This window comes from Xyrauchen texanus, chromosome 32, assembly GCF_025860055.1.
Source record: "Xyrauchen texanus isolate HMW12.3.18 chromosome 32, RBS_HiC_50CHRs, whole genome shotgun sequence".
Taxonomy (NCBI): domain Eukaryota; kingdom Metazoa; phylum Chordata; class Actinopteri; order Cypriniformes; family Catostomidae; genus Xyrauchen; species Xyrauchen texanus.
Genome location: NC_068307.1, coordinates 33,207,839 through 33,233,840, shown reverse-complemented (window position 1 = coordinate 33,233,840; position 26,002 = coordinate 33,207,839). Strand labels below are relative to the sequence as shown.

Here is a 26,002-nt window from a genome sequence, read left to right as displayed (position 1 = left end):
TTTTTTGAATTTTAATACAAGTAACCCATTGTAATCAAGACCCATAAGCTCATTATTATTGTGACATTACATCATTCATATAATCTTGCCTCATGACGATTGCAAAAGCTTTGTCGTGCACACACTTCCATTGTGTAATTGACTTCAGATTCAGGAGTTACAGTCCATGGATTTTCCTCTCATTCTGTTGTTAGCTGATTGACGTTTAGATTAAGACAATTTTTTTGCTAACATTGAGCAGCCCAGTTCTGAAATAAACGATCCAGCTGGCCAGCTTTAACTGTATGCCGATGCTTGACACTAAAATGTCAAGTTTAGACTGCAGGGAAAGTCAAGTTCTTCTTTTTGCTCTTTGTATCTTCAGCTCAAAATCTGCTTCTGGTTCCTCGTCCTCCAGTTACCACAGCTCTCATCGCATGGAGTGCAGGTAATCTAACCTGATCCAAACCAGTGGTATAGTGGTGACTGAAGAGGTGGGCATACTGTGAATTTACTATGAACTATGTTCAGTTCAACTATTGCAAAAATGTATAAGAAATGTTATTTTCATAAAAAAAACTTTGTCTACTGTAATAATATTTCTAAATGTTAACATTTGTAAGATACTGTAGTTTCTTGCTGCCATGCTGTACACTACTAAAACAAAAAAGCCAAGAGCATCAAAATCTAGCACAGATCCAGTCAATATTTTCACAAAGTGTAAGTAAATTAGGGCTGTCAATCGATTAAAATTTGTAATCAAATTAATAACATGATGTGCCTATTAATTAATCTGTATTATTCGCATATCAATATTTACTCAGAAAGGCCCCCAAATAAAATAATTTAGGATTAATTAATTAAAATTAATATAATATAATAAATTGTTTTATTTAGATAATTCAAATACATTACTTCATATAGTTAGGGCTGCCAATTGATACATATTTGTTTTTAATTAAATGATGTCCTGATTAATTATTCAAATAAATACAATTATTTGAATATCGATATTTACTCAAAGGCCACTAAATAAAAATTATTTTGTTTATAATAATTAAAAGAACTATAAATATAATAAATTATTCTAATTTAGATAATTCAAATGCATTATATCATATAATTAGGGCTGTCAGTCAATACATTTTTTAATTGAATTAATTAAATGATGTGCTGATTAATTATTAAAATTAATAACAATCATTTGCATATTAATATTTACTCAGAAAGGTCCCGAAATAAAAATAAATTAGTATATAATAATTAAAATAACTATAAATATAATAAATATTATAATTTAGATAATTCAGATACATGACATCATATATTATTTAGTGCAATCAATTTTTATTAATTACAAGATGTGCTGATTAATTAATCACAATTATTTGCATATCAATATTTACCCAAAGGCCCCAAAATCTAAATAATTTAATGAATAATAATTCAAATAACTATAAATATAATAAATATTATAATTTAGATAATTCAGATACATTACATTATATAATTAGGACTGTCAATCGCTAAAAAAAAAATTATTGTGCTAATTATATGATGTGCCGATTAATTAAACGCAATTATTCGCATATCAATATTTATTCAGAGAGGCTCGGAAATAAAAATTATTATAAATGTAATAAATATTATAATAAATTGCATAATATAATTAGGGTTGTCATTTGATTAAAATGTTTTATTGAATAAATTAAATTGTTAAATTAAATAAGGAATGGTTAGAACATTCCTTATTGTGGAAATTAAGGACAGATTTTGGTCATGATTAATTGTGCTAATTGTAGCGAACACATTATGTTTTATTTAATAAATAGCACTAAATGAATGCCTTAAGATGACAGCCATAATTTATATGCATAAATATGTTCATATGTATGTTTAGTTGGGAAGTATATTTACCAGAAAAATTATGAATGAACTCTTCAAAAATATATTATAAGCAAACGTGTGTTTCTGTGTATGCAGTGAGCAGACGGAACACTGCCGAGAGCAGACGCACAGAGAGATGATGCAGATGGTGAAGGAGATGAAGAAAAGGCTGCCATCTGAGAAGAGAAGCCGCAGCAAAGCCAGTACTGTAGAAGCACTGAACTACGCTCTCAACTGTGTCAAACAAGTTCAAGGTAAACACACAGATCTGTCCTGTGATTGGATGGTGTTGTAGTGTTAAAGCCAGTGCTGTTATAAAGTCCTCTGATTTCAGATCCCTGGTAGAAAGTATCTGATTATGTAATAGTCCATTAGCTCCGTCTGAAGGATGGGCGGGCCGGTCCTATCCACGTGCTGGTGGTGAAATCCCATTTAAATGCCATGATATGTTGTCAGCACTTTTTTGCTCTTGTGTTTTAAAGGAAGGGTTGTATTGAATGTATTTTGGTGTTGAATTGGGCAGATGTGGATAATTTCTGAATGACCTCAACGTAATACATGTCATGTTGTTATGTAATCGTGCAACTCAACTGCTGAAATGTGGCTGAAGTGTATTTCCTGTATTGTGGTGACTGGATCCTCATATGTCAGTGCTGTGTTTGTGCTTGCCCTGTGTTTCTATCTTTGTATTTTCAACAGCCTGTTTTTATAAGCATTGATTAATAGACGGAATGAGATTAAAATACATACCCATCCTGAAACTTTAAATGTGTTTTCATAGGAATTTATTGTGGAAACGTGGTACATCGCAAAATACACATTTTTTTCAAGAGTTTTATTTAAAACGTGTGGCAAATAGCTTTTTTGGGGATATATGCATCTAAGCAGATCACTTAATTAATTATTTCTTCTACAGATTATACTTAGTTTCTCTTTAAATATGAGTGCATCTCAATTTCCTTTTGCACTTTTTTAAAATATACGTTAGTTATTTTAATTCTTAATTTTTCTTTTAATTTTTGCATCTCAATTTCATCCTGCAGATTAAAAAAAAAACTTTAGATAATTAATAATTTAATTGTTCATTTCCTGCTTAATTTCTGCATCTCCATTTCCTCCTGCTGCAGATTGTTTTAATTATATTTAATTTGTGAATTTTTGCTTTTTTATTTGTGCATCTCAATTTCCTTGTGCACATTATAAAAATAATTCATTTCAATTCCATTTAATTCTCAATTTCTCTTTAATTAGTCCATCTCAATTTCCTCCTGCTGATTGTATATGTGAGATTATTATATTTTTATTTCTTCCCTCTTAATTTCTGCAATTTATTTTCCATAAACAATTTATAATTTATTTTAATTATATTTCATTATTGATTCCTCTATATATTTCTTCATCTCATTTACCCCCTGCAGATTTGTTTGTTTATTTGAATTATGTTTAATTCTTAATTTCTACATTTCATTTTCCATCATTTTTTAATAATTTATTTTTATTATATTTAATTATTGATTCCTCTATATAAATATTCATCTTAATTTCCACCTGCAGATTTTTTTTATTGTTCGTTTTAATTATTTTTCATCCTTAATTTCTACATTTAATTTTCTTTCTGTTTGGTATTATTTCTTTTAATTGTTTTTCATTCTTAATTTCTATTTTTAATTTGTGCATCTCAATTTCCTCATGCAGATTTTATATTATTCTTAATTTCTGTATTTTAATTTTCCTTCACATTTTTCCCAATTAATTTTAATGATTAATTAATCTATTTATTTTTGTATCTCAAGTTCCTCCTGCATATTTTTTATTATTACTTTTAAATTGTTATTTAATTCTTAATTTCTACATCTCATTTTACTTCTGCATGTTTTTAAAAAGAATTTCTTCATCTCAATTTAGTTTTTTGTAATTTTTTATTAAATTAAATAAAATAAAATTAATAAAAAATCTGGATCGCAATTTCCTTCTGCAGATTTTGTTTATTTTACTGCCTTCAAAGACTTCATGATATGGCTTGACAATTGCTATTTGTTTCTTTCCTGTGTTGGCACACCTGTTCAACTTTCCTCAAAATGAAAGCTAAAAGCCTTCCAATAAAATTGTTGGGGGGGGGGGGGGGTTATTCCAAAATATATGTTCATGACTGCCTTCATATATTTTCAGCACCCACTTGTTGTCAGTAGCTTCATAAAGTTGTATTGTATGGCCTTCATATTCTGTTAAGCCTAAAGTCTACAGTAAGTCTATAAGTGTATTCTTTCTTAGATTACATCTTTATGTCCTAAGGGCATTTCAGTAGTGCACATTCAAAGTAAAAGTTGAAATTTTGGAATTCTACGAATTTCTGTTTGAAGTCATTAGAAGTAAATGTCAATAGTCAGTCTGTGATGTAACACTAATGTGAAATTTCCCAGCAGGTCCATCTTCTGTCTGGTGTTTTAATATTTGGCTTGGTCTCTCTGAGCCACCGGCTCTGTTGTTTGAGCCTAACATTAACTAACTGTATTCTGGCTCATTGTACAGTCACATGCTCAAACTGTTTTGTGTTCTCTTGCAGCAAACAGCGAGTACTACAACTTACTAATGAGCAGCGGTCTCGAGGAGAGACGAGACATGACGGTGTGCAACTTAGATGAGCTGGAGGGGATTACATCCGAACACACGCTGAAAAACACGGTACGTCCCTACTGCATTTCCACCGAGTTTGTGCTGGTGTTCTCGCTGGCCTCTGGGAAGGTTGTGTACGCGTCGGAACAGGCCTACAGCGTGCTGCACTGCAAACGGAAGTTTCTGGAATCTGCCAAGTTCGTGGAGCTGCTGTACCACCAGGACGTTAACGTGTTTTACTCGCACACGGCACAACCGTGCCTGCCACCCTGGAATGTGGGCAGAGACAACAGTGAGTCACTTTAGAATGGTCATATGTACTTTACATTTTTTCGCTCTTTTTGTTAAATATTTCATTGTAAAATTCAGGACTTTTTTATAATACACAATATAATGCTTAAAGGGATAGCTTACACAAAAATGTTTAATTCTGGCATTATTTATTCCCCATAATGCTGTATCAAACCCATATGACTTTATTTATATTGTGGAACACACAAGAAAATTCAGGATGTTAGGCTCAGTCACCATTGACTTCCAATGTACCTTTTTTCCATATAATTGAAGTCAGTGGTTACTGAGGCTAAAATTATTTGTTCTTTCTGTTGTTCACATAGAAATAAAATTGTTTTATTTACAGTTTTCTCCACTGTCTCTCCGTAGCGCCGGTTCCATTTAAATGTGCCCAGGTCAAATCCTTCTTTTGTCGGATAAGGTCAGTTTGTTTTACAAGTGACAACACATATGTATGACAAAATCATCAGATCAGACATGTATCACTATACCTGCTCAGGGTTATATTAGTTTTGAAATTAGAATTTTCTATTTCTATTTTATTTTCACGTCCTTTCAAAAAACAAAATTAAAAAAATTTAGTAGTGTTATAAATAGTTTTACGCAAAAAATATATACACATATATTAATATTAAATGCCAAAAAACATTATTACTTCTCACAGATAGGTCTCATTTGATATTTGTGTTGTGTTTATGATCAGGGGAGGGAAAGACAGAGATGGAGAGATTCGTTATATTCCTTTCCGGATCACTCCATACCTTCAGAAGGTTCAGGGGTCGTGCGTAGAGCCGGAGCCCTGCTGTCTGGCCCTCGCCGAACGCATCATCTCCGGATACGAGGGTAAGACCCTTCTGATCTTAAACCTGTCCAAGCTGTCTTGTTAGGTTTCTACCTAGTTACAAAATGACACCTGATCATTTGTTTGTTGTCTCCAGCCCCTCGTATTCCCATGGACAAGCGCATATTCAGCACGACACATTCGCCTGGCTGTGTCTTTTTAGAAGTGGATGACCGGTGAGTCATTTTACATTTTATATTAGACAGCTCTAGTTTAAAACTATGATTACCTAAATATGTGTGGAAGATATTGTTGGCAGACAAATAAATTCGAATGTAACTATAACAATAATGTAATAAACAAGATTTTGCTTTCTAGAAATTCACAGGGCTGCCCGGAATTGAACACACCCATATATAGGCTTTACGTAAAGTGTTACAAAAACACCTGAGTTAGTTGTGAATGGTGTGTGTTTGTGTGTGCAGTGCTGTGCCTTTGCTCGGCTACCTTCCTCAGGACCTGATTGGAACTTCAGTGTTGACCTGCCTCCATCCAGATGATCGGCATCTTATGCTTTCCATGCACCGCAAAAGTATGCATGTTCTCTTCACCTAATAATAATTTAAAAGGGATGAACTATCCCTTTAAGGTTTTCATTCTGATATTGTGTCTCAGTTCTAAAGTATGCGGGTAAGCCTCCATTTGAGCACTCGCCCATCCGGTTCCGGTGTCAGAACGGAGACTACATCACCCTGGACTCCAGCTGGTCGAGCTTCATCAACCCTTGGAGTCGCAAGGTGGCCTTCATCATTGGCAGGCACAAAGTTTGCTCGTAAGAACAAGCTTGTGAACATTCACTATTATCAGTCGGTTAAATCATGGTTGAATATTTAATCTTTTTATATATATGTTTAATATTAAAACCACCTAATATTGTGTAGGTCCCCCTTGTGCCGCCAAAACAGCACCAACCCTGCATCTCAGAACAGCATTCTGAGATGATATTCTTCTCACCACAATTGTACAGAGTGGTTATCTGAGTTACTGTAGACTTTGTCAGTTCGAACCAGTCTGGCCATTCTCTGTTGACCTCTCACATCAACAAGCCATTTCCATCCACAGAACTGCCGCTCACTGAATGTTTTTTCTGTTTGTGGCACCATTCGGAGTAAATTCTAGAGACTGTTGTGTGTGAAAATCCCAGGAGATCAGCTGTTACAGAAATACTCAAACAGCCCATCTGGGGGGCCTAGGTAGCTCAGCGAGTAAAGACGCTGACGGTCACCCCTGGAGTCACGAGTTTGAATCCAGGGCATGCTAAGTGACTCCAGCCAGGTATCCTAAGCAACCAAATTGTACGGTAAGGCGCTCAAGCCACGTGATAAGATGCGCAGATTGACGGCGTCAACCTCTGCCACCCTGATTGAGGTGAGTCACAATGCCACCACGAGGACTTGGAGCATATTGGGAATTGGGCGTTCCAAATTGCTGAGAAAAGGGGAGAAAAAACAAAACAAAAAAACAGCCCATCTGGCACCTACAATCATGCCAAGGTCCAAATCACTGAGATCATACCACTCTGATGGTTAATTTGAACATTAACTGAAGCTCCTGACCCGTATCTGCATGATTTTATGCACTGCACTGCTGCCACACGATTGGCTGATTAGATAATCGCATGGATGATTGTTGGTGCCAGATGAGCTGGTTTGAGTATTTCTGTAACTGCTGATCTCCTGAGAGTCTTTAGAATTGTGCGTAAAACAAAAAACATCCAGTGAGCGGCAGTTCTGCCGATGGAAACGCCTTGTTGATGAGAGAGGTGAATGGAGAATGGCTAGACTGGTTTGTAAGTCTACAGTAACTCAGATAACCACTCTGTGTACAACTGTGGTGAGAAGAATAAAATCTGAGATGCGGGTTGGTACTGCTTTGGCGGCACGAGCGGGACATATACAATATTAAGCAGGTGCTTTTAATGTTGTGGCTAATCGGTGTGTAAATGTCCACATTTCCACTGTAGTGTGCCTCTAAATGAAGACGTTTTTGCTGCACGGATTAAAGCAGAGCAACCGGGCATGTGTGAGGATGTTAAAGAGCTGCAGTCCATGATCTACAAGCTTTTCCTGCAGGTGAGAAACCTTAAAACCCAAACAAAAATTGACTAGAGCCTAGTCCATTTAAGGTGAATAGCCTCTAAGTGAACAATTTGTTCTGAAGCTGATTGTTTGTGTTTTGTGTCCCTGTTTCTCTCTCAGCCGGTTTATAACAATGGTTCCAGTGGTTATGGCAGTATGGGGAGTAACGGCTCTCATGAGCAGTACATCAGCGTTGCGTCCTCCAGCGACAGCAACGGAAACATCTGGGAGGATTCACACAGACCAGTACGACTTGTGAAACTTTTCCAATTTAAAGCTGAAGTTTGTAATTTTGTCTGTTACTATTAGTTTTGGTATCCCAGATTAATATGCAAAGACAGTTATAAGGAAGCCAGTTGTACATTGTTTGTTTGAGCAACCAATTCAGCCCAATACAGCAACATTGGCTTGACCAATGGAGTGAGCTTGGGTCAGGATAATTGGTTTGTCAACCAATGGAAGATGGAGGGTGTATTTGGGAACACTGTTTGGAAACTGTTTATTTTTGCAATTAGATTTGGTGGCACAGAATTACACACTTAAGCTTTTAAAAAGTTTTTTATCATGGCTCTGATGTATTTTGATGGATCATTTGTGCTTTTTGTAGATGACAATGCAGCAGTTCTGTGCTGATGTTAATAAAGTGAAAAACTGGGGCCAGTCAGCATATCTAGGCTCCCAGAGGATGCTCACACCTTTAGGGCCACCCACTGCAGGTAGGGGGGGGTTGATACCCAAAAGATTTACACAACATAAACTTCCATAATGGTCACCAAAACCAACACTGGGCAATTCAGCCCAATTTATCATAATTGAATTGTTTCGAATGTATTTGTTTTTGGCTGTCGGGAGCAGGCACTCATCTGAACACTGGTCAGAGAATGGGAATCAGAGACCACTTTAAGAAGTCTCTGCAGGAAGCCAGAAAACAATCACACATTCCATCCTACCAGCAAATCAACTGTGTGGACAGTATCATCAGGTGAGTCATACAGCCACTTGAAGTTTGCTTCATAGACATAACATGGTCTTTGTACATTGTGGCAGCGGGGGCGTGGTCAAGCGTCCGTCCGGGAGAGGAAAGCGGTAAGGGCGCTTACACCTGAGCAATTTAGCTCATGCCTAAACACCTGTCTCTAATTCCAGTGAGCACGAGGAGAGCGGCATAAAAACAGACCCAGAGCCTCCAGACGGGGAGAGAGACCACAAGCAGACCCAGTGTTTGTCATTTGTATTGTGTGTGCAAATAGTGTGAGGAAAATATAATTAAAAAGACTTACCTTGAGAGGAAGACCTGTTTCCTGTCCTCCTTCACTAGAACGGTGCTACACTGGTGCCGAAACCCGGGATATTATGGAGCAAAGTCGCCCCATAGAGTCCTCCCAGCTGGCAGAAGTCCTCCAATCCCTCGCAACGCTGCATCAAGGCCACCAGCAATCCCTGCTTGAGCTCCGGCAGGACCAAGATCACCGTTTTTTTGAGATCATGCGGGCTCAGGCAGAGGACCGGCTCGCCATCCGGAGCCTCCTCAGCCAGGAGACGGAGCCGACCACAGCCACGACCCCGGACAGCCACGCTACGCTACCCCCGCCCACGTTACAGAAGATGGGGGCAGCAGATGATCCTGAGGCCTTCCTCGACTTGTTTGAGCGGACGGCCGAAATCTGGGGCTGGCCGCCCGAACAGTGGGCAGCCCGTCTAATTCCTCTCCTGTCCGGGGAAGCTCAACTCGCGGCACAACAACTGCCGGCGACAAATCTCCTGGCTTACACTGACCTGAAGAGGGCCATTCTGCAACGGGTTGGTCGGAGCCCGGAAAAGAATCGCCAGCTCTTCCGGGGCATGAAGTTGGAGAAGTCCGTTCGCCCATTCGCGTTTGCCCAACGGCTCCGTGACGCCTGTCGGCGCTGGCTGCTCGCGGGGGACCACGACGTCGAGGGAGTAATCGACCAGGAGGTACTGGAACAGTTCGTTCAACGGCTGCCTCGGAAGACGGCGGGGTGGGTCCAGTGCCATCGCCCGGCGTTGCTGGAGGAAGCTGTTCGGCTAGCGGAGGACCACTTGGCGGCGATCCCGAGGGCGGACGAGCCCTCTTCTTCTCTCTCTCCCCTTCCCTTGTATCTGCCCATGCCCTCGCCCCCTCCCCTGTGTTTTCTCCTTCTGTTCTCTCCCCAGGGCCCGTTACTGCCCCGCGCAGGCGTGGATGGTTCCAGAGACCTGCTCCCCGGCCGTGGGAGAATGCGCCCTCCCATTCCCCGTCTTTCAGCCGCTCTCCTCAGGTGGGGCGCCCGCCAGCACAAGTGCGGCCGCAACGCCTGGGCCGGCCTGTTGGAGGTGCGGAGACCCGGGCCACTTCCGGGATCAGTGTCCACTGATGGAGGTGGGGACGGTGGTGCGGGTCTCCGACGTCCCGCAGGCTGCCCCCTATCGGGCTGGAGCATACCGGATTCCGGTAAGGATCAGGGGGGGTATTTACCAAGCTTTGCTGGATACCGGCTGGAATCAGACCACCATCCACCAACACTTGGTTCAACCCGGGGCTTTGGGTTTATCTAAACTGGTGAGGGTGAGGTGTGTGCATGGGGATGTTCACAAATATCCCATGGTGACGTTGGCGATTATATTTAGGGGAAAAAAACATAGTGTGGAGGCAGCGGTTAGTTCCCGCCTCACCCATCCGCTAATCTTGGGTACTGATTGGCCGAATTTTAAAGATATATTAGAGGGTATTTGTGCGGATGGGTCCTGCATAAAGAGGTGTGCGGTGTGCTATGCTTTGGCAGGGGAGGCGGAGCCGGGACCGTCCTCGGCTGCTCGGAATGACAAGGAAAGGGGCGAGGTGGCCGTCCCTCCTCTCAGGGAATTCCCTGAAGGGGACTTTCCTCTAGAGCAGTCGCGGGACGAAACTCTTAAACATGCTCTTGACCAAGTGAGAGTGATTGATGGTCAACAGCTCCGGCCGAGCGTCGCCATTGCATACCCATACTTTGCTATGATTAAAGATTGGTTATATAGAGTGACGCAGGACGCTCAAACAAAGGAGGAAGTGACACAATTATTGATTCCACGAAGCCGCCGGGAAATGGTTTTCCCGGCGGCTCACTACAATCCTATGGCCGGTCACCTAGGGGAACGGAAAACACTTCTCCGTCTAATAGCCCGTTTCTATTGGCCGGGCATTGGCGGTGACGTCCGCAGGTGGTGTCGCGGCGTGCCGTGAATGTCAGCTGGTAAACCCACCGGCCACCCCAAAAGCGCCATTGCGCCCTCTACCATTAATCGAGGTCCCCTTCGAGAGAATTGGGATGGACCTCGCCGGGCCATTAGAACGGTCAGCACGTGGACATCGCTCGTGTTAGTCCTAGTGGATTACGCTACGCGATATCCGGAAGCAGTGCCTCTGAGCAACATCTCCGCACGTAGTGTTGCAGGGGCACTCTTCAAGATAATCTCCGGTGGGGATTCGAAAGAAATCCTCACCCGATCAAGGCACGACTTTTATGTCACGAACACTTCGCGAACTTTACGAGCTCTTGGGCATCAAATCGATTCAGCACTAGCGTTTACCACCCGCAGACAGATGGCCTAGTGGAACGATTTAATAAAACGCTCAAGAACATGATTCAGTAAATTGCGTACACGAGGACGCTAGAAATTGGGATAAGTGGCTAGACCCCCTGTTGTTTGCAGTACGAGAGGTCCCACAAGCCTCCACCGGGTTCTCCCCGTTTGAGCTGCTGTACGGGCGACGCCCCCGCAGTGTCCTTGACGTCATCCACGAAGCGTGGGAGGAGGGACCTTCTAATAGTAAAAATGAAATTCAGTTCGTTCTCGATCGCTTAGAGCAAAACTCCACACACTGGGGCGATTAACACAGGAGAATTTGCTCCAAGCTCAAGAACGCCAACGCCGGCTGTATGACAGGGGTGCTCGGCTACGGGAATTTGCACCGGGAGATAAGGTACTCGTATTACTCCCAACATCGAGCTCTAAATTACTCGCCAAGTGGCAAGGACCCTTTGAGGTCACACGACGAGTTGGGGATCTCGATTATGAAGTTAAATGTACCGATAGAGGGGGCGCACGTCAAATTTATCACCTCAACCTCCTGAAATTATGGAGGGAGGAGGCGGCCTCTGTGACGTTGGCCACGGTAGTTCTGGAGAGGGCGGAGCTCGGGCCGGAGGTAAACAAAAACTACAATCTTAACACTCCGGTTACTTGTGGAGACCAACTCTCACCGCGGCAGCTCACAGAGGTTTCTGAATTACAAAAGGAATTTGCGGATGTGTTTTCCCCTCTACCGGGCCGTACAAACATCATACAGCACCACATCGAGACCGAGCCGGGCGCGGTGGTGCGTTGCCGCCCCTATCGCTTACCCGAACATAAAAAGAAAATAGTACGGGAAGAATTAGATGCAATGCTTGATATAGGCGTAATAGAGGAATCCCACAGTGATTGGTCCAGCCTGGTTGTTCTTGTTCCCAAGAGTGATGGGTCTGTTCGATTCTGTGTGGATTACAGAAAAGTCAACGCGGTGTCTAAATTTGACGCGTACCCAATGCCCCGGGTTGATGAACTGCTCGATCAGTTAGGTACTGCTCGATTTTATTCGACCTTGGATTTAACAAAGGGTTATTGGCAGATCCCCTTGACACCAATGTCCCGTGAGAAAACAGCCTTCACTACGCCGTTTGGGTTACACCAATTTGTGACGCTTCCTTTCGGTTTGTTTGGGGCACCAGCCACGTTTCAGCGATTCATGGATCGGATCCTCAGACCGCACACCGCGTACGCCGCTGCCTATTTAGATGATATTATCATTTATAGCAATGATTGGCAGCGGCACATGCAACATCTGAGGGCCGTCCTGAGATCGCTGCGGCGGGCGGGGCTCACGGCAAACCCTAAGAAGTGCGCGATTGGGCGTGTGGAGGTACGGTATCTGGGGTTCCACTTGGGTCATGGCCAGGTGCGGCTCCAAATTGATAAGACCGCGGCGATTGCGACTTGCCCTAGACCGAAGACCAAAAAGGGGGTGAGGCAGTTCCTGGGGCTGGCTGGCTATTATAGAAGGTCCGTGCCTAATTATTCGGACGTCACCAGCCTGCTGACTGACCTCACTAAAAAGGGGGCTCCAGATCCGGTTCAATGGTCGGAGCAGTGTCAACAGGCGTTTATGCAGGTTAAAGCCGCACTTTGTGGGGGGCCGCTTCTTCATGCACCTGACTTCTCTCTCCCTTTTATTTTGCAGACGGACGCTTCAGACAGAGGGCTGGGGGCCGTACTCGCGAGGTGGTGGAGGGGAGGAGCCCGGTGCTGTATATTAGCCGTAAGCTCTCCTTAAGGGAGACTAAGTACAGCACTGTGGAGAAGGAGTGTTTGGCCATCAAGTGGGCGGTCCTCACCCTCCGGTATTACCTGCTGGGGCGGGCCTTCACCCTCTGCTCGGATCACGCCCCACTCCAGTGGCTCCACCGCATGAAGGATACTAACGCCCGGATCACCCGTTGGTATCTGGCTCTCCAGCCCTTTAAATTCAAGGTGGTCCACAGACCGGGGGTGCAGATGGCTGTCGCCGACTTTCTCTCCAGGAATGGGGGGGAGTGGTAGACAGGCCAGATGGTGCCCCGGCCTGAGTCGGGCGGTGGGGGTATGTGGCAGCAGGGGCGTGGTCAAGCGCCCGTCCGGGAGAGGAAAGCGGTAAGGGCGCTTACACCTGAGCTACATTATGTCTAAACACCTGTCTCTAATTCCAGTGAGCACGAGGAGAGCGGCATAAAAACAGACACAGAGCCTCCAGACGGGGAGAGAGACCACAAGCAGACCCAGTGTTTGTCATTTGTATTGTGTGTGCAAATAGTGTGAGGAAAATATAATTAAAAAGACTTACCTTGAGAGGAAGACCTGTTTCCTGTCCTCCTTCACTAGAACGGTGCTACATACATGTACCATGGTATTATCGTGTTATTCTTTGAAATACCTAGGAGTACTTGTATATGGTAATCATTCAGTGATTCATTAGATGGTATTACTTTCTGATACCATGGTTCCACGGCATTAGTTTTATGTAACGCAATGGAAGATCTCATGTAACATACGTTTGCATGATGTAATTTATGACAGTTCCTGTCTTTCTTTCTGTAGATATTTGGAAAGCTGTACAACATCTGCTTTAAAACGCAAGAGCGAGTGTCTATCCGTATCTACCTCCTCATCTTCCTCCATGATTGAAGAAGATAAACCACGAGCAAACGCACATGAAAATGCTACAAACACAGATGGTAAGTTCTTACCAAGTCCCTTCCTGTGCACTTTATTTGCCTTCTAAAATCCTGCACCGAATGTATGGCCTGTTTCACACTGCAAGCGCAAGCAACACGTAAGCAGCGCTTATTGTTTTTTGTCACCTTTACATATTGACATGTAATTTATACAGTGGAAGAAACCAAGCCTTTTTCCCTTGAATGAACTAAAGTACCTTGCCCAGATTTAGCATTTAGACTATGTTTAGACTGTTTAAAAATGTATTTGTTGAGGAAAATAAATGTCATGTCAAACGTCATGTCAAAACCACACCTATGTTTTGGTAATGTAGAGGTAATAAAAAAAAAAAATTCCAACTATTCATCAATAAAATTATATAATGATATGGGATATGTTTACAAACTTATAATAAATGGTTTTTTTCTTTGTCCTAAATTTGTAAGCATGTAATTCTGGTGATGTTCACGCCATCTCCCTTCAAAAAGTCTTATTTTATTCCAATAGAAAGCAGCAAGTACTATAAACATTTTTTTTTCCTCCATCACCTTCAGTCACAAAATGCAGATCTGAAATGTACGTGGTGCTCTAATGCATTTTAGCACTCACAGATGTGCTTCTGCATAGACATTCAGTATCATTTTCAGTTCATGCTCCACCATCATTGTTTCATAGAATATCTCGGCCTCTGAGTGGACTAGAAGCTCAATTTAGACTGTTTTAAAATTAATTTGAGGAAAATAAATAATGTCATGTCCAAACCACACCTACATTTAGTTTTAGAGGTAGACCAATATATTGGTTTTACCAATTAATTGGTGCCAATAGTTGCTTTATGGAACTATTGGTTATCTGTAAAAACCTATGCAGATAGTTCCCGGTGGATTTATTTTAATTGTATTATTCCTCCGTGTTCCTCTGTCGCCGGCGCTGAGGGATTCTACAGTTAAGCCCCAAGTATACTTCAGTCAGACATGGATGCGTGATGCAAATCTCGTCATCAGTTATTTGCACAAATTAGTCGGTCCACAAGGTGGCAACACTTACAATTTGAGCCGTTGCTGTCACAAAAAAGCACTAGAAGATGTAATCATAACTAAACATCAGGAGATGAAGGTAAAAACGACAGCAGTGCATGTGCAAGTGAAATGTGTGCGTATTCTAAAGGAATATAAAGACATCTTTATGGGTCTAAACTCCTGAAGGGAAAGTCCGATGTCTCATAGCAGTTGTAGCACAAATGGAAGTATACCCATGCTTTAGAATGGCTTGGCTTTACAGTATAACTGCGGCCTCTAGAAGGTAAATACACGTATCACTGACACCTCGTGGGGATTTGCTGTATCTAAATTTTTCATCGTTGACAATATTCATCCATATTTTTATTATCACGTCAATGCATATTTTATTATTTTGATTAGATAATAAAATTTTCTAAATTGAAGCGACAGCATGCAAAGAAAAATGACTAGATGGAAATGTGCCCTGTCAGCACATATATTGTATCATTAACTTCATATTTTGTGAAATAATAATAAAACCTATTGCTCATTTAACCTCATCTGTTGAAATTTGTAAAACAATTCATCTGGTAAATGTATCTATAGGATATAAAAGGCTTAATTTGGTTAATACTTATAATCGAGCATTGTATTGGGGCCAATATTAGAGCCCCGGTGTGTTTCGGGCTTGTTCATAGTTCATAGTCCTACTTTATGCACCAATCTTCATTTTTTCTAGTTGGTGGGATTTTGATTGTACTATAAACTTCATCTAGAATTTTATTCGGTTTGTGATCGTTATAGTAAGGAAAGAATATATGAATAAATTTTAAAGCTGCACTACATATCTTTGTGCTCTCTTGTGGCATTTGTGGTTGAAAGTTAAAATTTGCGGAAGAACACTTCACGTGAGTTGTGTTTCGCTACTGCTCTTCTGCAGGATGAATCTCATGATTTGAGCTTACCTGGACATCACCTGTGTGTGATCATGACTGAGAGATATTCAGAGCTGGAGTCATAACGTGCTATTTTCATCTTGATATTACGTTATACAATTAAACATTTCAAACTGAAATATTATTTGGTTTGATGAAGATAAAAATGCTCCTATTAACGAGGATTATTAATTAGTTAATTAATTTGACGCATATAGCGCTTTTTTGACACCAATCTCAAAGCACTTTTAGAGAACAGGATTCTCCTCAACCAACACCAGTTACCAGTATGTTTGTATATGATTATTCAAGTGTTTTATGTACTATTAATGACTGTATTGTGCTATACTTATCAATTTAAGAGATGATACTCATGTTATGGCTGATACAAGTTCAAAGGAACACTTTATTATTTTTATATTATATTGTCCTCTGTTAATAACGCAAGCAAACCGTAATACTAAAATAGTACATCTATGCACTGCACACAATAACGACTCGGTTACTAACGTAACCTCGGTTCCCTGAGAGGAGGGAACGAGTTTTGCGTAAGTAGCTTACGCTATGGGAAAACTCCGTTTCTCGAGAAATATTTAAGTCTTTATGTAAAACGCATTGCAGCTGCACAGCAGACAGCAATGAGCGAGGCAGCTCGGTCATTGGCTGTGCTGCGGCAACTTGCTCGAACCAATGACGGGGCGACTCTGAACGCGCGACCAATGAGCGCGGTTCACGCCCGCACGCTCAGAGCCTGCCAAGATTGGCGTGGCTAAGGCTATATATTAGGCGCCCCGTCATGAGAGTTCTTTAGGTTCAATCGACTGAAGCGACTGACCAAGCACAAGCACGGCAGCTTACGCAATACTCGTTCCCTCCTCTCAGGGAACCGAGGTTACATTAGTAACCGAGTCGTTCCCTTTCGAGAGGTCTCTCCTATTGCGTAAGTAGCTTACGCTGTGGGAACACCATGCAAAACGCTGTGCGTGCTGACTTCGCTCTATAAAGCCAGAGGCAGATGCCTGAGCCTTAAAGCAAAGTGATTATTCAACGAGCCGGCCAACGGCGAGCTATATAATGGGATAATACAGAGCGCCTTTGCCCAAGGTGGCCCATGGTGGGGCGCTCATTGTAAAAACACACGCACATATCTTATGTACTGATTTTTCTATTTACTGATATGCATAAAAAACTCCCTAAGTCAGTCAGAGAAGGACCTTATAAGGGAGGAGATAATGCTCAGCATATATGTACTCCAGTCCATACTACAGTCAGGCTGATAGAATGTTGGAATGCAATGAGGGGACCTGTAGGTTATAAAACCTGATAAATGTCAAAGGCGAGGCCCAGCCTGCCGCCGCACAAATATCCTCAATGGGTATCCCACTCGACCACGCCCACGAGGAGGCCATGCTCCTTGTAGAGTGAGCTCTGACGCCTAAGGGGCATTGAAGGCCCTTGGCTTCATAAGCCAGCGCTATAGCATCTACTATCCAGCGCGATATTCTTTGCTTTGAAACTGCGAGACCTTTAGTGCGGCCTCCAAAGCATACGAATAATTGTTCCGTCTGTCTGAACGGGGCAGAACGTTCCAAGTATACTCTGAGCGCCCTGACCGGGCAGAGTAAATTAGCGTCGCTTTCGTCTGCTGAAGACGATAGCGCTGCCAGAGATATCACCTGTACTCTGAAGGGTGTGGAGAGCACTTTAGGAATATACCCGTGCTTTGGCCTAAGGACAACTCTGCAGTCGTTAGGTCCAAATTCCAGGCAAGCAGCGCTTGATGACAGCGCGTGCAGGTCGCCCACTCTCTTGACTGAGGCGAGTGCCAGCAAGAGCGCAGTTTTGAGCGAGAGCTGTTTAAGGTGCACGGTTCGGAGAGGTTCGAACGGGGCACTCTTGAGTGCGTCCAGGACCGTGGCCAGGTCCCAGATCGGTACCGAGGGGGGGCGAGGAGGGTTCATCCTCGTAGCGCCTCTTAGGAAACGAATGATTAGGTCGTTTTTCCCTAATGAGCGTCCTTTATCAGGATTGTGTGACGCCGCTATGGCAGCCACATAGACTTTGAGCATGGAGGGTGTGCGGCCCGCCTCCAGCAGCTCTTGCAAAAAGGCGAGTTCACTTGGTATCTCGCACAATTTGGGGTTCAAGCTCTTGGTATCACACCAGTCACTGAACACTTTCCACTTTTGGGCATATAAGCACCTTGTAGAGGGCGCTCGCGCCTCAGTGATGGTTCTCAACACTCCGCTGGGGAGGTTCTCTGGAACCCATTGAGGGGCCATGCATGAAGGGCCCACAGATCGGGGCGGGGATGAAGAATCATCCCGTTGGCCTGCCTGAGGAGGTCCAGCCTCAACGGAATCGGCCATGGGGCAGATTGCATCATCTGCATCAATTCTGGAAACCACGTCTGGTTCTTCCAGAGTGGGGCTACCAGGAGCACTGCACATTTCACCTCCCTGATCCGACTGATGACCTGAGGTAGCATCGCGATTGGGGGAAAAGCATACAAGGGGCAGCTCGGGCAGACTTGGGCGAGCGCGTCCATGCTCTTTGAGAAGAAAAGAGGGCAGTGCGCATTTTCCCTGGAGGCGAAGAGGTCGACCTCTGCTTCGCCAAAGGTTTGCCATAACCACTGGACCGTCGGAGGTGGAGAGACCATTCTCCTGGGAGAACCTTGTCTCTGGACAGCATGTCCGCTTCCTGGTTCAGGATGCCTGGCACATTCGCTGCTCTCAGCGAGCGCAGGTTGTGCTGTGACCATAAGATGAGCTTCCTGGCCATAGAGTGCAGGGAGCTCGACCTGAGTCCATCCTGGCGATTTATATGTTGTCCGTTCGGACCAGGACGTGTTCGTTTTTCAGGTACGGAAGCAGGGCTCCGAGAGCCAAGGCGAATGCTTTCATTTCCAGACAGTTTATATGTAGGCGCTTTTCCGGGTTTGACCAAAAACCGGAGACAGGCCTGACCTCGTAAAGGGCCCCCCATCCTATTTTGGAGGCATCTGTCGTGATCATTTTTCTCCGTGTGTTCACGCCCAGACTCACGCCGGTTTGATACCAGTCGACGGCCTTCCAGGGCGTCAGGGCTTTTATACAGCCGTGATTCACTCTGATTAAAAAGTGGCCCGAGCACCATGCGTGAGTGGGGACACGGCTCTTGAGCCAGCGTTGGAGAGGACGCATGTGCAACAATCCTAGCTGGAGTACAGCTGATGCCGAGGCCATGAGACCGAGCATCCTTTGAAATCGTTTGACGGGGGCGTGCGCGCCCGCTCTGAATGATGTTGCAAGGCGCCGAATAGCGAGCGCGCGCTCTGATGAGAGGCGCGCCGTTATCTGTACTGAGTCTAGCACTATTCCCATAAAAGAGATATTCTGGCTGGGAGATAGCACGCTCTTTGCAAAATTGATTCTCAGACCCAGACATTCTAGATGACTGATAATCCAAGATCTGTGCGTCGTTAACTGACTCTCTGATTGTGCTAGGATTAGCCAATCGTCGAGGTAATTCAGTATTCGCACTCCCCGCTGTCTCAGGGGGGAAAGTGCTGCGTCCATACATTTCGTGAATGTACGGGGGGCCAATGATAGGCTGAACGGTAGTACTGTGTACTGGTATGACTGTCCCTCAAGCTGAATCTCAGAAATGGCCTGTGATGAGGCGCTATCGAATGTGAAAGTAAGCGTCTTTCATATCCACTGATAGAAACCAATCCCCGAGGCGAACTTGCGCGAGAATATGTTTGGTCGTTAACATTCTGAACGAGCGAATCATTAAAGCTTTGTTCAGATGTCTGAGATCTAGAATGGGGCGGAGGCCACCGTCCTTTTCGGCGACGAAAGTAGCGGCTGTAAAAACCTGCCTCGCTCATAGAGGGAGGAACAGTTTCTATAGCGCTCTTCTCTATCAGTTTGAGCACCTCGGTGCGTAGAACATGTGAAACATCTTTCCTCACTTTCGTCTCGACCACCGCTGAAAAGCGGGGTGGTCTGCGAGCGAATTGAAGCGAGTAACCGTGTTTTATTATGTTCAAAACCCATTTCGGCATGTCGGGGATTTTTTCCCAGGCTTTTGCTCGCACAGATATGGGCTGAATGCTGGCTGGGGGCGTGTCGCAGTGACGTATGGACCCTGCCGGCGAAGTGCCTTGTGTTAACACTTGAGCTTACAGCTCTCAGAGGCGCGGGAGCGCGCTGAGCAGCTTTGTTGAGTGCCGAGTGCAGGGGTGCGTGTGAGATTACAGGCACGCACGCTATCTCCGTAATGCTCGCAGCATGAGCTGGAGAAATGTTTGAAACCGTATAGACAGTGTTTACAGGTGGGGGTGCATACATTGTGATGCCACTTTCATAAAGCTTCCCGTTCTTAGCGTGGAGTTTCTTGGCTCGCGCGCCGCATCTGTGATGCTCGCGGCATGAGCCAGAGAACTGTTTGAAACTGTATGGGCAGTGCTTATGGGTGGGGGTGCATATACCGTAGTAGGCATTCGCGCCATTTTCATAAAGCCTCCCGCTCGCTGCGGGGGGTTTTTGGGCATGCATACAGTGTTTGTGTGTAGGGGTGCATGCATGACAGCAGGCACGTGCATTACCTTTATAGTATTTCCCGCTTTTACTGGGGAAGTGTTTATAACTGTGGAAACAGTGCTTGTGTGTAGTGGTGCATACATGACAATAGGCACACAATCTACATTTATGGGGCATCCAGCTTGAGCTGGGGAAGTATTCGGCACTGTTTGGACAGTATTGATATGTGGGAATGCGCACTTTAGTGTGGACACGTGACCCCTTAGTGACACAGGCAGAAAATGACTCTTTTTGTGATTTCTGTGTGTTGCCGTTAAAACGGCGTTTGATTGCAGGTGAGCGAGTTCTGTGACTGGCCCATTGACTGCTTTACAGACATTTCCAGCTGCTTGTAAGGGGACTGGGTAATGTTTTACACGTTTTGTAGAGAGTGGTCCGGCTTTTGCGAGACACGCACTCTCTCTCTTTCTTCCTATGGCTAGGAAGGCTTACGAGGCTCCGGGTTCAGCACGATCTTGGGCCGAGGTCCCCGTCGCTCAGGCGGCTGTTTTCGGTTAGCGGAACGCGAGCGGCGTCGAGCGTCCATTTCAGGTCTGGGCTGGGAGACGGGAGGCGCCGCCCTGGCTCGCTGCTGCAGCTGAGGTGGTCTCTGGCGGCTCTGTGACGAGCTGGAGCACTTAGGCAGGAAGTGACGCATAGCCTGCGAATTCTTCTGGGCTTCAGTGAAGCGTTCAGCGAACTCTTTTTCTGCCGGTCCGAACAGGCCGCTTGGGGTGATAGGCGCGTCGAGGAATGGCGCCTTATCCGCGTCCTTCATTTCTGTTAGCGTCAGCCACAGATGGCGTTCAAGGACAGTCAGGTTAGCCATGGCCCGGCCGATGGATTGGGCGGTGGCCTTTGTGGCTCGCAGGGCTACATCAGTGGCGCTGTGCAGGTCCTTGAAAACCTCAGGTTCAGGTCCAGACTCGTCCATGTTGCGGATAAGTTTTGCCTGATAGACCTGCAGAACAGCCATGGAATGAAGCGCTGATGCAGCTTGGCCGGCGGCGGCATATGCGCGACCGGCGAGAGCTGAGGTAGATCTGTAGGGCTTCGAGGGATGAGAAGCTTTAGCTTTCCATCCAGCGGTGGAGGGTGGGCACAGATGGTTGGCCATAGCCTCCTCGAGGGGCGGGGTTCCCTCGTAGCCTTTTCTCTCACGCTGTCCACCGAGGAGAGCGAGGAAGAGAAAGAAGGCTTCAGGCGAGCAGAGTGCGGGGCTTTCCACGACTTTGTGAGTTCGTCGTGAACTTCGGGGAAGAAAGGGGAGGGTCTCTGTCGAGGGGCCTGCCGGCGCCCTTGCAAGAACCACTCGTCCAGCCGGCTGCGGGCGGGTTCTTCCGGAGAAGACCAGTCGAGCCCGAGGTCTTCCACGGCTTTGGACACTATGCGGACGATTTCTGAGTCCATGCTCGTGCCCCTGCTCGTGTCCACTAGTGTCGACGGAGAGGGGTCGAAGGCCGAGCCCGGCCAGACGTCGGATGCAGCGTCAATGGAAAGGCTGTCATCCTTTTCACCGTCGTCCCCTGACGCGCCGAACGAGAGGAGACCCAGCGATCCGGAGGGGTGCTGGTCTGCCTGCGTGAATTGAACCGGAGGCAGGGAGTCCTCGGGTGGTGGTGGTGGCCTCCGTGAGCGGCGCTTTTTCTTGCGCGGCTCGAACAGAGGGGATGGCAGCACGGTGGTAGCAGGCTCGTTCGCGGCGAAGGCAGCAAAGCGAGCGCGCAGCTCGGTGAGGCCTAGGGAGTCACATTCGGGGCATCCGCCTCGAGTGAGAGCAGCTTCTGCGTGGTCAGGTCCCAGGCAGCGAGCACAGATAATGTGACGGTCCCCGTCAGGAAGAGGGCCTCTGCACGAGGCGCAGGTCGAAGGCATTTTAAACAACGCCTCGAATTTGCTCCTTACTAAGGACAAAAAGCGTTGCAGAGGCGAACACTTGAAAAGTTATAGCTTAGTAAAGGATATAAGGATATAAGGTGATGCGCGCCGGATGGCGTAGCAGAAGGCTTTGAAGGCGGCTGAAGGCGCCGGCGTCCTCGTAGCAGTCCTGCTGTAGGCTTGTCGACGGCGGGCGAAAAGACTCCAATAATCCAGAGGATCCAGCGAAGAGAAGGTCTTTGCTGAAGGAGATTAAATCTAAAGAACTCTCATGACGGGGGCGCCTAATATATAGCCTTAGCCACGGCAATCTTGGCAGGCTCTGAGCGCGCGGGCATGAAGCGCGCTCATTGGTCGCGCGTTCAGAGTCGCCCCGTCATTGGTTCGAGCAAGTTGCCGCAGCACAGCCAATGACCGACCTGCCTCGCTCATTGCTGTCTGCTGTGCAGCTGCAATGCGTTTTACATAAAGACTTCAATATTTCTCGAGAAACGGAGTTTTCCCATAGCGTAAGCTACTTACGCAATAGGAGAGACCTCTCGAAAGGGAACACTGTAAACTAAAAACATAAAACGAGGATTCAGCACTGAATAGTTGATTTAACATTGATTTCTATGCATTGACATTGAATATTTCATTGTTTTATTTGGTCAAGGATAGCGAAGACGCATCATGGCGATATTCAGACGATTTGAATGAAAACATATCGTGAATACACTGTTTGCGTTAAAATGCGCTACATTTAACGCAATATCCTAAACAGCCGTAAAAAAAGAATATGGAATAGTCTCTAAAACATGAAGAATTCACAATGTAGCAACCTCTTAAAAAAAAAAAAAAAAAAGTTACTAAAATTTAAATACTTTTATCACATTTAAGCATATTAGGTTTTTAGGACAGTTATCAAATGTTGATTATATTGGTAAAATCTTTCAAATGTTTGATGCATGTTATAAAATGTTTTTATATATTTTTTAAATATTTGTGTATGTACTGGTAGTTAAAGTTTGGTCTAATTTTGCACATTATCGTTAAGTAAAATATGCTATTTTAGTCAGTAAAATAAATGAGTATGTTATGATGAAATATTGATAACTTTTAACTGGCATTTTTCATCAAAAGAGAAAAATTAACACTGTTTGAAATAATTGTATTTTCCGTATAGAGTTGTAGCTCGTGGCAAAAGCGTTGTCAGTGTGAATGCACTGCTGTTTTAATTCCGATGTAGCTTGGCCTGTACCTGCAAGTGCACAATGTCAAATGCGTTACCCTCTCACTCCTGTAGCAGAGACTGCACTAGAGGGCGCTGGACCTCCAGACAGACAGGTTTCGGCCAGTTTGGCAACAAGGGCAGCAGAGGTGGGAGACATTAGGATCCACACAGAAGCCATGAGTGTCATCAGTCAGTGCAGTTACAGCAGCACTATAGTGCACGTACCTCAACCTGGCTCAGGTGAGTTTGCACACGTACAGTATTTTGACTACTTAAGTGACGCTTAACTTTCCATTGCATTAGATAACAAAATATCAATAGCAAATGGCATTTATTTGAAAAAGATAGCGTAAGCACCTTTTTTTAAGGTTCATTGCATAGTATTTCCCTTCCAGAGGTCAATGCCTTAGAAGATGCCCCAATGGGCAGTGAGCCAACAGACTCCGCCCCCACACCTGCACGCCCCACCCCCAGCACATGCTCGGCAGCTCAGGAGGAGTTACTCTTGGTGGGCCTCACAAAGGAGGTGCTGTCGGCCCACACCCAGAAAGAGGAGCAGCAATTTGTGGACCGTTTTCGACACCGTATCCTGCAGAGTCCCTACAGCTCCTACCTGGAACGGGACAACAGCAGCATGGCCCACTCGCATCACATAGGTGAGTGAGTGAGTGAGTGTGTGTGTGCGTGCGTGCGTGCGTGTGTGCATGTGTGTGTTATTAAACAGACATTTTTATATACAAAGCGACTAAAATGTGTCCTGCTCAGGTGCAACCCAAAGCACATTTGACATTATAATAGAACATTACAAATGAATATTTTGCACATTCAACATCCTTTTTCGAATTTATTTTGAAAGGTATTTCTTTATATTATTCACAAAAATTTTCTTCAACTTCAAACAATGCACAAGGTTTAAATCATAATTTCAAGGGTCTTAAATTTGAGGATGGAATTACCTAATGCAATTATTATACATTTAAAAACAGTACAATTTAATGAAATAAATGCATGCGCTGCATGCTTCAAAGTTAAAGAAGCTGCACTGTTGCACATTCTTAAAGCACGCGGAGAGCTTCATAATTAGTGAGTACTGCACATTTTTACAAGCGATCACTACTGTTGACAAATGTTTGCAGTAAGACGTTTATGTTGTAATATGTTGTTGATGATTGTAAGAGGGCAGATTTGAATTCCCTCATCTGTTTGAATGAGCAGCTGGGATCAGTGAAGCACAAACATTTCAAAATAAGAGTCCCCGGGCTTGTTTAAAGTTAAAAGTACCACTGCGCCTGGGATTTGATTCCATTTGGGCTCATGTCGCCCAGTCTCTGGCCCCCAACCTGTGATTCTATAAGGACTTTTTTTTTTTTTTTTACATTCAATATAAGCTATTAGTTTTAAAAATTATCGGCAAATAAAAACAGTATTGCCTTGCTTTCAAAACATTATCATCTTATCCGCATAATCCAATATTGTTCAACCTCTAATTAATATATATTGATATATTGGTACATACTGTATGTCTTGAGTAAACTTGCAGATATCCGTTTTGCTGATAAGCTGTGTTAAGGCTGTGTTAAATGTGTGCCACAGCCTGGTTAAGTAAATAATCTGTGATGCATTATTTAATTTGAGTCTGGTGGGTTTGCTGTGGTATGGACATACAGTTTTAATTTGATTTGTTCAGGTCTTAAAAATTCTTAAATTTGAATTTAAAAACTCTGCATTATCCCTGAATGCTATAAATTTGTGCAATTAATTAAGAAACCCTATTTTTTTTTCATATATGTTCTTTCATACTTATGACCTATATGCTGATGGTTTTAATTTGGTCTGTAATTGGACAAAAAATATCAGTGGCCTATACATTATCAGTGCATCCCTTGTTTATTTGCCATATTATGATGTAAATTGAGACACTGTTCTCTTGAGTTTGAAAAAAAAACAGTAAAAGTAATCAATATAACTCATGCTCTATATTCCAAGTCTTCCAGAGCCATTCGATCACTTTGTGTGATGAACAGAACAAATATAAGACATTATTCACTCTCAAAACACTAATAAACTCTGTAAAGTAATGGCGGATATATTGACAACATCAAACCACATTTTTTTGCATCGCGTCTCGTGACCAATATCGCAATCTCGTGACATATCACAAGATTCGCAAGAATCAGTGAGGTTTTATGTTATGGACATATTTGATGCATGACTTTTGTGTTCTTCCATGGAACACAAAAGGAGATGTTAGACAGAATGTTAGCCTCCGTCAACATTCACTTTCATTGTATGGAGGAAAAAAAAACATGCTGTGTTAAAATTCTTAAAAGTTGCCTGCAGAAGAAAGTAAGTCATATGGCTTTGGGACTAAATGAGTGTGAGGGCACAATTTTAATTTTGTGGGTTAACTATCCCTTAAATTGATTAGAATGCATGTTTGTTGCTTGT

At 44.0% G+C, this 26,002-nt stretch overlaps 2 protein-coding genes across 2 annotated transcripts in view; both read left to right on the top strand.

Moving 5' to 3' along the window:
• The window catches only part of per3 (period circadian clock 3), a 45,295-nt gene that overhangs the window by 9,154 nt on the left and 10,139 nt on the right, over window positions 1–26,002 (top strand). Inside the window, exons 3-17 of the mRNA XM_052101020.1 lie at window positions 365–427; window positions 1,963–2,120; window positions 4,430–4,771; window positions 5,143–5,194; window positions 5,477–5,616; window positions 5,712–5,790; window positions 6,040–6,146; window positions 6,230–6,386; window positions 7,578–7,686; window positions 7,813–7,938; window positions 8,300–8,408; window positions 8,548–8,674; window positions 13,843–13,979; window positions 23,627–23,794; window positions 23,950–24,210. Of these exons, the coding sequence (XP_051956980.1) occupies window positions 365–427; window positions 1,963–2,120; window positions 4,430–4,771; window positions 5,143–5,194; window positions 5,477–5,616; window positions 5,712–5,790; window positions 6,040–6,146; window positions 6,230–6,386; window positions 7,578–7,686; window positions 7,813–7,938; window positions 8,300–8,408; window positions 8,548–8,674; window positions 13,843–13,979; window positions 23,627–23,794; window positions 23,950–24,210 (2,135 nt within the window). The remainder of the gene's footprint in view (window positions 1–364; window positions 428–1,962; window positions 2,121–4,429; window positions 4,772–5,142; window positions 5,195–5,476; window positions 5,617–5,711; window positions 5,791–6,039; window positions 6,147–6,229; window positions 6,387–7,577; window positions 7,687–7,812; window positions 7,939–8,299; window positions 8,409–8,547; window positions 8,675–13,842; window positions 13,980–23,626; window positions 23,795–23,949; window positions 24,211–26,002) is intronic.
• Window positions 8,992–13,477, top strand: LOC127625687 (uncharacterized). Its single transcript, XM_052101021.1, has 2 exons — window positions 8,992–10,144; window positions 13,455–13,477. The coding sequence occupies exons 1-2, from the start codon at window positions 9,046–9,048 to the stop codon at window positions 13,475–13,477; spliced, it is 1,122 nt and encodes a 373-aa protein (XP_051956981.1). The 5' UTR covers window positions 8,992–9,045.